General features: G+C 38.3%; 1 protein-coding gene across 2 annotated transcripts in view; it reads left to right on the forward strand.

The window, feature by feature from the left end:
- Positions 1-6: 6 nt before the first annotated feature.
- Positions 7-11,242, forward strand: part of CADM2 (cell adhesion molecule 2) — a 974,765-nt gene continuing 963,529 nt past the window's right edge. Inside the window, exon 1 of one of the 2 annotated variants that reach the window (XM_006926238.1) lies at positions 7-686. In XM_006926238.1, the coding sequence (XP_006926300.1) occupies positions 626-686 (61 nt within the window). In that variant the 5' untranslated portion in view covers positions 7-625. The remainder of the gene's footprint in view (positions 687-11,242) is intronic. The other variant, XM_006926237.1, reaches the window with a different exon arrangement.

Raw genomic sequence — 11,242 nt, forward strand, 5'->3', positions numbered from 1 at the left:
GCCGCCGCCGCCGCCGCCACTGCCACTGCCACTGCTGCTACTGCTGCTACTGCAGCCCGAGCATCTCGGAGCCGCCGCTGCCACCGTGGCCGCCGCTACTGCCACTAGCTCTGCTTCCATCGCTGGCACCTCCCCTTCAGAACCCTGAGACCCCCCGAGCGCTTGCGGCGGCTGCTGCTTGCATGCTTTCCCTCTCCCCCTGCCCCTCCCTTCCGTGACCTACCCACTCCTTGCAGCCCTAGTCCGCACCTTCTCCGACACTCCGGCGTCCCTGCACCACCTGCTCAGGCAGCGCCGGCAGGCGCTGGGACTTGCTGTGAGCACCGAGAGAAAGGCGAGCTCCGAACCCGTGCCTGGCAGGCGGGCTGTCGCGGCTGCACCACCAGCAGGAGGAGGAGCAGAAGAAACTATTTCGCCCACCCAAACCTTATTCTGTGGGTGCTTCGCCGCTGCCGCTTCTGCTACCGCGGATCCGTGTTCGCGGGTTCTAACACCGCGGCAGCAGGGACCGTGGGTCCGGAGGGCGCCGCGAGGAGAACACCGGCGGAGCCTTGCACTCTGGTGCCCCGCTCACCAGCATCTCCTTGCCCCTTCGTTCCTTCCCCAACCCTTTAAAGAAGGGACCATGATTTGGAAACGCAGCGCCGTTCTCCGCTTCTACAGTGTCTGCGGGCTCCTGCTACAAGGTAATCCCCGCCCCGCAGCGGGGAGCATCAACTTCACGCCCATTCCCCATCATCCCCACTCCACCCCATATTTCCACTCCCCCCTTCCAGTCATCCCTCAGTCCCCAGAGATTTCCACCCCTCCCCCTGCTCCCCGGTGCGGCAGGGGGCAGTGGCAGTTTGCTCCAGCCCCTTGAATCTCTAGCGCTGGCTCAGCCCTGCTTTCCCAGCAGTCAGCCCCTTACGCGGCACCTTTCGCCTTTTCATTCACCTGAGCTTCTTCCTGTATCTCTCACTCTCCATCCCCTCCACTCACCACCCCCCCACCTCCCCCGCACGTCTTTTGGCTGGCAACTTGTGCCTCTCTGAACATTCCACCCTCCCACCAACCCCGCCTGCCACCTCCCACATCACGCTCCTGACCGACCCTCTACATCTCTTGTCATCTCTTTAACCTCCCGCTTTTCGGGTTGCCTTTCTCTTTCTCCTTCTTCCCACCATCATCATATCGTTGTGTCTTTAAAAAGTGAGTGAGAGTCTGGGAGCGAGCTACCGAGACGGCGAGAACAGCAGCAGCGGCAGCACCGTGTGCATTGCAATAACATCCCCGGGGGGGAAATGTGTTGTGAAACGTGTCATTCACCTAGGAAGAGAGAGGAGATTGTGTCTGAGATTTGGGGGTGGGGGGGGGTAGGCAAGAAAGAAAGAAAGAAATAAAAAAGATGAGAAGAATGAAATAAACCAAGATAAAAGAGGGCGAGAGGAAGGGAAAAATTAAAAGACTCAAAGCCAATTGATCCAAAAAAAGAAAAAAAAATCGACTTTTTATTATTCAGTCTGCATGATTTCCTTTTCCTTTTCCTTTTTTTTTTCCCCCCGGCAAAGAAATATATGCATCCTATCACTTTAGTGATAGGGATTTTCTCTTGCATTCCCTACCTCTCCATCTGCTCTCTGCCACTTCTTTCCGTAATTAATATTATCCTTTCACGTGAAATGTAAGAACCCCTGTGACCGCAGTGGAGGGAAACCACAGAAAACACTGTGATTATGCAAATCACTGGATTTGGATGCGGAGTGGCTAGGGAACTGGGGTGCACTTTTCCCTAGACTCTCTCTTTTGGAGGAGGGAGGAAGGGGCTTTGTAGAAGGGAGGATAATGCTGATTATGAAATAAATGACAATATTTGGAGTAGGAGTGCATGGGGAAGCACACTTTAGGGTGGTAGTGGAGGCAGAGGCGGCATTCTAGTGCTGGGTGGGCAGGGGCTATAAGGCAGATTATTGCTTTGAAGTGAGTAGTATAAGGATGTGGCTTGAGTGTGAGATTCAGGAAGAATAGATATGAAATAATGGTCAGTAGGGTTTTTTAAAGCTAGGTGACTCTTGATTTCTTGTTAAATCTTTGCCCACCTCTAAACCCTCTGTCATCATTTGTGTATTTGTGGGAAAGATAAGTTGATCAAGCGTATTTGTCCCTGGGTAAAAGGAATCTGAAAGTATGACACATGTAGACACATAGGCGTGCAAAAACCAATCGGCCTTTGGAGGATTTAAATGAGGTCAATGAACCATCTTTCAGCAAGTTCTTGGAATGCATCCTGTCTCCTATCCTCCTCCGGGATATAGACCGGGACTGTATTTTATTTATGCATATTCATAAATATGAAAGAGGTAGTGTACAAAATTTTCCTGAATTAACTAACTGGCCTTGCAGAGATATTTCTTATAATATTTTGCAATAATTTTATGTATTTTATGTTGGATGTAAATTTCCAATATGTCATGTGCCAGAATCCCCAAGAAGGCAGGCAGCCCTTTCTTCCTGCTTTCGCCGGCTCGTCCCATTTCCCACCGCTCACACCCCAACCTTCCAACAAGTAACCGGGGAGCTGGCAGACACATTACTTGGTTTTCTAATCTCTGCTGAAACATCCTCTCAGAGACCCCATTTCACCTCTCAGTAACTTGCATGTCTCAGTGTGTGCGTGTGCGTGTGCGTGTGCGCGTGCGTGCACGCGCGCGCGCTCACGCCACACCGGGTAGGGGAGTGTGATGTGGGGAAATCAGTTAATTTGATGATTGTGATGAAAATTTGACACGGTTGGATGTGTTTGCCTGCCAATGTGTGTGTCCTGGCCCCAGCATGTCATTGCACACACTGCTGGGCTGGTGTGAGAAGATTATTTATTACAGAGTATGTGGGCAATGGACTGCACTTGGGGGTCGACTCCACTCTGCCTTCAACATTTCCCTGTGAATTGTCTATTCAGTGCACTGCAAAATAACTGTCTGCTGGTGCCTCTCTCAGCCTGGAGAAGGATTTACTCTTTCTCTACCCGAAGAGATTCCATCAGCTGCATTCTTTTTCATTAAGGGCATGGGTATCTTTTATTAAGTATGTGAACCAATGATTAAAACAGTGCTGCTTTCATAGCAGACTGAGGGGAGTGATGGAAGGGGTGTGGGTACACCAGAGAAAATGCACCACTGCAACCAGCAGCAGTACCAGCATCAGGTCCAAATAAATAAATAAGTGTCCGATATAGCCACCAGGGGAAGAGCACCAGCCCAATGATATCTGTGTACTTGTAAGCGTCTTAGATCAGGCCATATTAATACACCAAAAGAGAGAGAGGATTTAAAGAAAAAAACTAGGAGGGGAAGGGGGCACAAAGCACCATTGGATTGTCTTCTCATGTTTACGGCTGCCTCACATTTATCACACACTGCTCCACAGACACATCACACTTTGTTGATATTTTGTCAGTTCCTGCTCAAACAAATTGCTCATACCTTCCTTGTCTTATTCTTGGCTGAAAACATTGCTTCAGGGTTCAGGTTTATGTTTCTCCCACCGCCCTACTGTTTTATTAGGACTTGGTTATGTTGTAAAATGAAAGCTTTATTTCCTGGACACAGATTAAATACTTAGCAGGTCTTTCTTTTCCATGGGCAGGGAAGGAAGAAGGGTACAGGGGGAACTAGTGAGAAACTGATTTTGGCTAGGGGGAGTTTGCTGCGCCCGCTAGTAGTTATGACTAGGCAAATACTCTAGGCAGTCTGGCAGTCTATAGCTTCTTATTTTTGCTTTATCAGCACCATAATGGTATCTAGTCACATAAGTAATACTAATCATTTATTTATCCTTTGTATTTTTATTTCTTGCAGTATGCATTATTTTATACAAGAACATTTATTTGACATATCTTCTCTGGGTTTTCACTGTTTTATGTGTCACTTTTTTCTTTTTTCTTTTTTCTTTTTTTTTTTTTTACATTTTCTGAGATTGTTGCAAAATCAATCTTTTGGCTTGTTAATAGGTAGCGTGATAAGCCAAGAGTGAGAATCAAGCCAGTGATAAAAACAAGTTTACAAAAAGGCTTAAATAGTTTTCTTTTATAACATCTACCAGTTCAACCCCAGTAGTTTTTTATGAAATCAATAATTAGGTAGAAAATAAACATGTCTCTGACCAAAGTATAACTTAGAATTAGATTATTTAGATAAAATTTGATTCAGTATTAAGCTACAGAGCATCTTTTCTTATTTTCCTCCATCACAGACATAGGAAAAATCTGGAGTAAGAGCAAGGGACACATTAGAGAAACTAATTTTTTTAAAACGAGGAGTGCAAAAGCTTGCCACATGTAACTAAGACCTCTCTTGGCTACAGAGTAGATCCAGTTCAATTGCTAGCCGTCCCTGAAGCTGTATCCCTTTTCATGCCTGAGGAGGTACTGCAAAGATGGAGACCATCTTGGTTAGAAAGAATCAGTCCTAGAAAGTGCAAAAAAAAGAGAGAGAAGGGCAAAATCTAAAAATTAACTAGAAAATATACATGCATAGACCCTGATTTTGTCAAGAAATTTATTTCCTTTTTAGAGTTTGTCTTACAAAAAAATCCATTCAGCACAAATGCTGTGGCTTTATTATTGTTGTTGTTGTTGTTGTTGTTGTTGTTGTTGCCATGGAGCAGTCTTGCAAATTGTTATATACAGAAATAAAAATTTCCAAATTAAAGACCAATTAAACATACATATTACCTGCCTTGGTATGTGTCATGACTCTCCTTATATATTTTCAGAAAACATATTATAATACACAATATACTTATGTACATTTAATAAAATAGTGATAACTTAAAACTTTCTAAGTATGTTTCTCCCACTCGTTTACCTCTACATGTAATGAACTTAGTCTTGTCAAGCTCATTTCTTACACTGAATGCAGTTTCTAGGATATTGCTCTCTTCCCTTTTGTGATTAGTATTTGAAACTTCGAAAAGTATAGTCTGTACATAAGAGCTAATGACTCTGACTTAAACAAACACCAGACACAGTAATTAAAATCTCCCTGCAAGTATATGGAGTTTCTATACTAACTTAGTATTAAGATATCGAAGCTTACTTTATTGTCTTGTTCCCATTTCTACAACTACTAGAACTCTGGGAACGTAATATGACAAAGGTAAGCATCAACTGAGATGGTCTGCATCTTCCTACCTTACCCACTAGAAGATAATACTTGAAAATTATTTGCCCCACATTTAAATAGTGAGATAATGTCATTTTTCTTAAAGAAAAAAAAAAAGTATTTAAATTACTTAAAGAGCAAATGGAAGTGCAAAAATGTTGGAAGACATCGTAGGCATTCATTTTAAAGTGGCCTAAAATCAATATCAAATGATATCAATTGCTTTTTTAAAATAAGGAGCCTATGGGGTTTCAGATGATTGAGACAAGATTGATTTATTAGGAAGGGCTTTGGGTACATTAATAAGACACGATAGACCTATCATATTGATGTTTTATTTGATCATGCTGACATGTGTTCTGTGAGATTTATTGAGAAAGTGTCCTCCTTTTAATAGACTTTGTTAAACCTCTTTGGCAAAATCGCCCATTGTGTAGCAGCTCTCTAAGTAGGTTGAGGAAGTCGCGAGAAGAGAAATCACAAACCAAGGAAGCATAATTTACAAGCTGAAGTCAGAAGGCTCTTGTGGAACTGGAATATATTGGTTTACCCTCTAAATCGGCCCCAGAGCCAAATGATTTAACTTAAGCTTCCTGAGGGCAAGCTCTGAGCATTACTTGTCTGTGTAATCTTCTTATTCTATATTTAGTAGATGCATAATAAATTGTGTTGGATTGAATAATCTAGAATTAGTAATCCTAATTCTGATGCAGTTAAATTGTTCCTTCTCTTCAAAATATATCAGGACTCATACTATGTTAATTAGAGCTTTAATCTTGTATAGGCTATTTTAGTTTAGGAAACAATTTTCCTGTAGAAAAATATCATAGTAACAGCTCTTAATATAAATCTTTAAATGAATGCAATCTGATCAAGTTGTTCTTATGTGAAGTTTTCTTATTTTTTCTTTAATTAAAAATTGCAGATACTTTGCATTAAATTAGATCACAAACTCATTTCATGAAAAAATGAAGGACATGATTTAAATTTACTGATTTAACTTAAAATATTTGAAAGGACAAGTTCAATGCCAACATTTTATTTGAAAATGTCAAGCATTTTTGGAGTGCAGTTCTGTAGTATCAAAAAAGGCATCTTCTGAAAATTCCTGTGTAAAGAGGTGGGTGAAGATTAACCTAGAGCTGTGGCAGCTGAAGCCCCCTGCTGTGTGATGATGCAAATGGCATCTCAGGACTAATGTGCTTTGCAGAGCGGTCAAGTACACAGGAAAGCAGTCATGTGGCATGAGAAATGGGAAGTCTTTTCATAGCTTGTAGTGGACTATCCTTCATCTTTTTATAACCAGAAGTAATCCAGAGAATATTTCTAATCATGTGAGCTCATGACAAGGCAAAACAGAGAACACATATTTTGTTTAGAAGTTAAAGTAATAAATAAATCCTAATAAAATTATCAATGTTTTCATTAAATGAATGGTGGCATGAATAGCTTTCATGCACACTATCAGGAACATGAATCAGTTTAATGAAGATAAATAGCAAAGTTAAAATAGGATTTCTGTGCAGTTGTTTACATCTGTTGGACCTAATAAATGTGCTGGGAAATATTGCTATCCTTCTTCATTAATAAGTAAAAAGTCAATTCCTTGTTTTTTTTTTCTTATTAAAACATTTTCTGTATTATTAGAATATAGTCATTTTAAAAGAAATAGATTAACTGTTCAGTGTATGTTCACATACTTTATTTAGTGTCATAAAGTAGAATTTGTGTTAATATCAAATCAGAGACTGTTTCCTCCATGAACAATATTATATATCACACAGGCAAAAGTATCAAATAGGTTCCTTAATAAAAGTAAGAGTTGTGGACCAGTCGTTATGGGCAGTCTCTTATGGAAACCAATCAGATAATGGTAATGTAGCTTTGCTTTGATTCCGTTTCCTACAATACAAAATAATTGAGCATATGCATAAAGATTTTTATTCAAGAAATGAGTCTAGTTGGTTCTGTTAATGTGTTCAGTGGGTTTCTTTAAAGAGTTATGAAATTGTTTTCATCTTAGAAGTATGTAGTATATTTAAAAATTAGGTAAGTAAATATTCTGCTAAATTAGCTATCAGCTAAATATTAATGCCAAAATCAGAGATGTAATTATTGAGAAAGGAAATATTCCTCAATCATTTATATCTATATGCACATATATACAAGTTTAAAGTATACAGTTATTTTTAGGACTGAAGGATATCTTTATAACTTGTAAGTAATCAGTTTGGGGCTCTTAGGGATAAAGTGTAAGGAAAAGGCAAGAATTTATTTTTTTGCACTCCATTTTCTTTTACTCTTTTTATGAAGGTTAAAAAAATTATAAATACGTTTTTGTAGGTTGTAATAATGATTATATTTTCCACTTAAAACCACACAATCAAGGTTTACAATTTCCGAATTTGCAATAGAGCTGAGCATTTATTCTGGATCTGCTTTTGTGCTTATGAAACTGAGTGATGAGAACCTATTGCTACCTGAATAGACAGGGGGCTGAGGTTGTAAGGAGATCTTCCAGGGAGAGAGCTGATCTTTAATTATTCAGATTCTATTTTAGAGGACTTCGAAGTAAATATTAAGGTCATCATTATTCACCATTGGGGATAACACTTTCTGAGTCAGCAAATAGTTGTCACTTGAATATTTAAATTACTTTCAGCTATTTGAATGCTGAAGGGGAAGCCCCTGCTTAGTTGAAGTTAAATAGTTACTTTGGGACTAGATAATGACATCATTACGGATTATTTAGAAAATAAAAATAAGCATTTTTTTTTTTTTTTTTACTTTATGAAACATAAACTCTTAAAGCTAAGTGAGTTCAAATAGTGCAAATAATATTACATAAGAAAACAAAGGTCCTTTTTATAGGTCAAATTCCTAATAATTTTATATATTTGATCATAGTTTATTTATAGTAACTGTGCATTGTTTATCTAAAGTCTTCTTTGAGAGCAGAGTGAGAAAGCACTTTTCCTGATGAGGATGTGCTGCCGACTGCTAAGTGTATAGCTGCTCTATTGATTTGGCTTAATTTATAAAGCCTATTAATTTGTTCTTGTATGGAAATATTTTTAGCTTCTTGGCTAAAATTGTGTGCATTTTCCATAACGCTTACTTAAACATCAAGGACTAAAAATTACAGTGTGTAAAATATGGTTTTACTTTCTTAATAAATTCACGTTGTACATTAGCTTGTCCTATATCCCCCTAAGGGGAATGTCTATGTATGACACCTATACCTTTCGTTCATTCTCATAACTTGTCCTCTGCTTTTCAATCTTAAGTAGTAGACTTAGGTTGCAAGGAGATATAATTAGAATTTTTGTTTTTAAAAGCAAGTAAGAAAATGTACAATAAGCTTTTTATTCAATTGTCATCCCTTTACTGCTATCTATTTTATGTGCTAAAGTCTGAATAGCAACTCAGCTTCCTTTTCACTCTCCAGGAATATAATATCTTTCCCATTCTTGACCCTGCTACCAATGTGAAAGACCCCTAAAATAAACGTGGAATGAAGAATAGTTAAAAGGTGTTCTGCTAAAACTTGTATGTCAAATACATACAGATTTGATATTTGTCCTTTCACCCTCTAAGTCACCTGTACCCCCAGTGTTTTAGCAAGGATAAAACACGGACAATGTGCTTTTGCATTTATTCTGGATCTGCTTTTGTGCTTATGAAACTGAGTGATGAGAACCTATTGCTACCTGAATAGACACGGGGCTGAGGTTGTAAGATCTTCCAGGGAGAGAGCTGATCTTTAATTATTCAGATTCTATTTTAGAGGACTTCGAAGTAAATATTAAGACAGTCATTATTCACCATTGGGGATAACACTTTCTGAGTCAGCAAATAGTTGTCACTTGAATATTTAAATTACTTTCAGCTATTTGAATGCTGAAGGGGAAGCCCCTGCTTAGTTGAAGTTAAATAGTTACTTTGGGACTAGATAATGACATCATTACGGATTATTTAGAAAATAAAAATAAGCATTTTTTTTTTTTTTTTTTACTTTATGAAACATAAACTCTTAAAGCTAAGTGAGTTCAAATAGTGCAAATAATATTACATAAGAAAACAAAGGTCCTTTTTATAGGTCAAATTCCTAATAATTTTATATATTTGATCATAGTTTATTTATAGTAACTGTGCATTGTTTATCTAAAGTCTTCTTTGAGAGCAGAGTGAGAAAGCACTTTTCCTGATGAGGATGTGCTGCCGACTGCTAAGTGTATAGCTGCTCTATTGATTTGGCTTAATTTATAAAGCCTATTAATTTGTTCTTGTATGGAAATATTTTTAGCTTCTTGGCTAAAATTGTGTGCATTTTCCATAACGCTTACTTAAACATCAAGGACTAAAAATTACAGTGTGTAAAATATGGTTTTACTTTCTTAATAAATTCACGTTGTACATTAGCTTGTCCTATATCCCCCTAAGGGGAATGTCTATGTATGACACCTATACCTTTCGTTCATTCTCATAACTTGTCCTCTGCTTTTCAATCTTAAGTAGTAGACTTAGGTTGCAAGGAGATATAATTAGAATTTTTGTTTTTAAAAGCAAGTAAGAAAATGTACAATAAGCTTTTTATTCAATTGTCATCCCTTTACTGCTATCTATTTTATGTGCTAAAGTCTGAATAGCAACTCAGCTTCCTTTTCACTCTCCAGGAATATAATATCTTTCCCATTCTTGACCCTGCTACCAATGTGAAAGACCCCTAAAATAAACGTGGAATGAAGAATAGTTAAAAGGTGTTCTGCTAAAACTTGTATGTCAAATACATACAGATTTGATATTTGTCCTTTCACCCTCTAAGTCACCTGTACCCCCAGTGTTTTAGCAAGGATAAAACACGGACAATGTGCTTTTGCATGTTATTGTTATTGTTATTGTTATTATTACATTTTGTGTGAGTTCAACCTTCTTAGTCGCATAATAAAAACAGCAAAAAGAAGAGAGAAGAAATGTGAGACAGCCAGCCAAACACACACAGAAAAACCTGGCAAAGCCTACTAAATTAGCATATGCTAGGCTGAGTATTTCCCTCTGTTGTTGCATAATCCCTTTCTAATACAAAATCAGTTCTCATACTTAACCCTTTCAGGAGGTTTGGAATTATCTCACTGTTATATTTTTATTTTGCTTCATTTATTTTTCTCACAAATTGTGTAAATCGTCTATTGAGAGGTTTTGATGTCGAATTCTTTTTTTTCCCTCCAGTCTTTCTGTATACAAATGTTCCATTCTGTGCTCAACTTCAGGATTCAAGAATCAACTTTTCTATAGCTTTCACTGAGAGGATCTAATTAGCATTTTAGTCTCTCTTTACTCATGTGCAGCTTTCTTTAGAAAATGTATTAGTTCTATGAGGTTCCCCTAAGGATTCATAATACTCTAGTTTGTTACATGTACTGTGATATTCAGTGTGCCTTAATTATGCACTTGTCCTCATTTCAAAGCCTTTTCAGGGATCATGTGGGATAGAACAGGGGTCCAGCTGTAAATTCACTGTCATGTATTAATGTGTAGGTGGTATTCAGAGAAGGGTATTTCTGAAGGCAATTATATGTCTATGACTTCAGTATAGCAAGCAGTTACTCTACATTCTACACTTACTAGTTCCCCTGCCAAGACAGAATGAAATTCACCATTGTGATACATAATACAGTATCTGTTATTTCTAAGGAGTTCTTTGCTCTGGGAATGAAATACAATAATGAGTGAAAATGTGTATCCCTTATCCTGAATAGGGATTGTTCTTTTCAGTCTCCCAAACAAAGAGAAGAATCAGAAATTGTTCCTAAATCAATATTCTATTCCCTAACTAGCCCATTAACACATTTTGCTTTGGTGGGATCTCAAAGTTATGCTAGTTATTATTTAAGGCAATAGAGTTTTAGATGGTATGAATTGTTTGCAGTCTTCATGGACTGACAAATGCTAAATTTGAGATATTATATTTTCAGTTTTTGATTTAGATACAATTTGAACAATTGTGAAAGCATATAGAAACACTGAACTCAATCTAGAGTGCCTTGTACAGAAGGAGAGACCGAGGGGAGAGAGAGACGGGAGACGGTGAGAGAGAAAGA

This window comes from Pteropus alecto, unplaced genomic scaffold, assembly GCF_000325575.1.
Source record: "Pteropus alecto unplaced genomic scaffold, ASM32557v1 scaffold239, whole genome shotgun sequence".
Classification (NCBI taxonomy): Eukaryota; Metazoa; Chordata; class Mammalia; order Chiroptera; family Pteropodidae; genus Pteropus; species Pteropus alecto.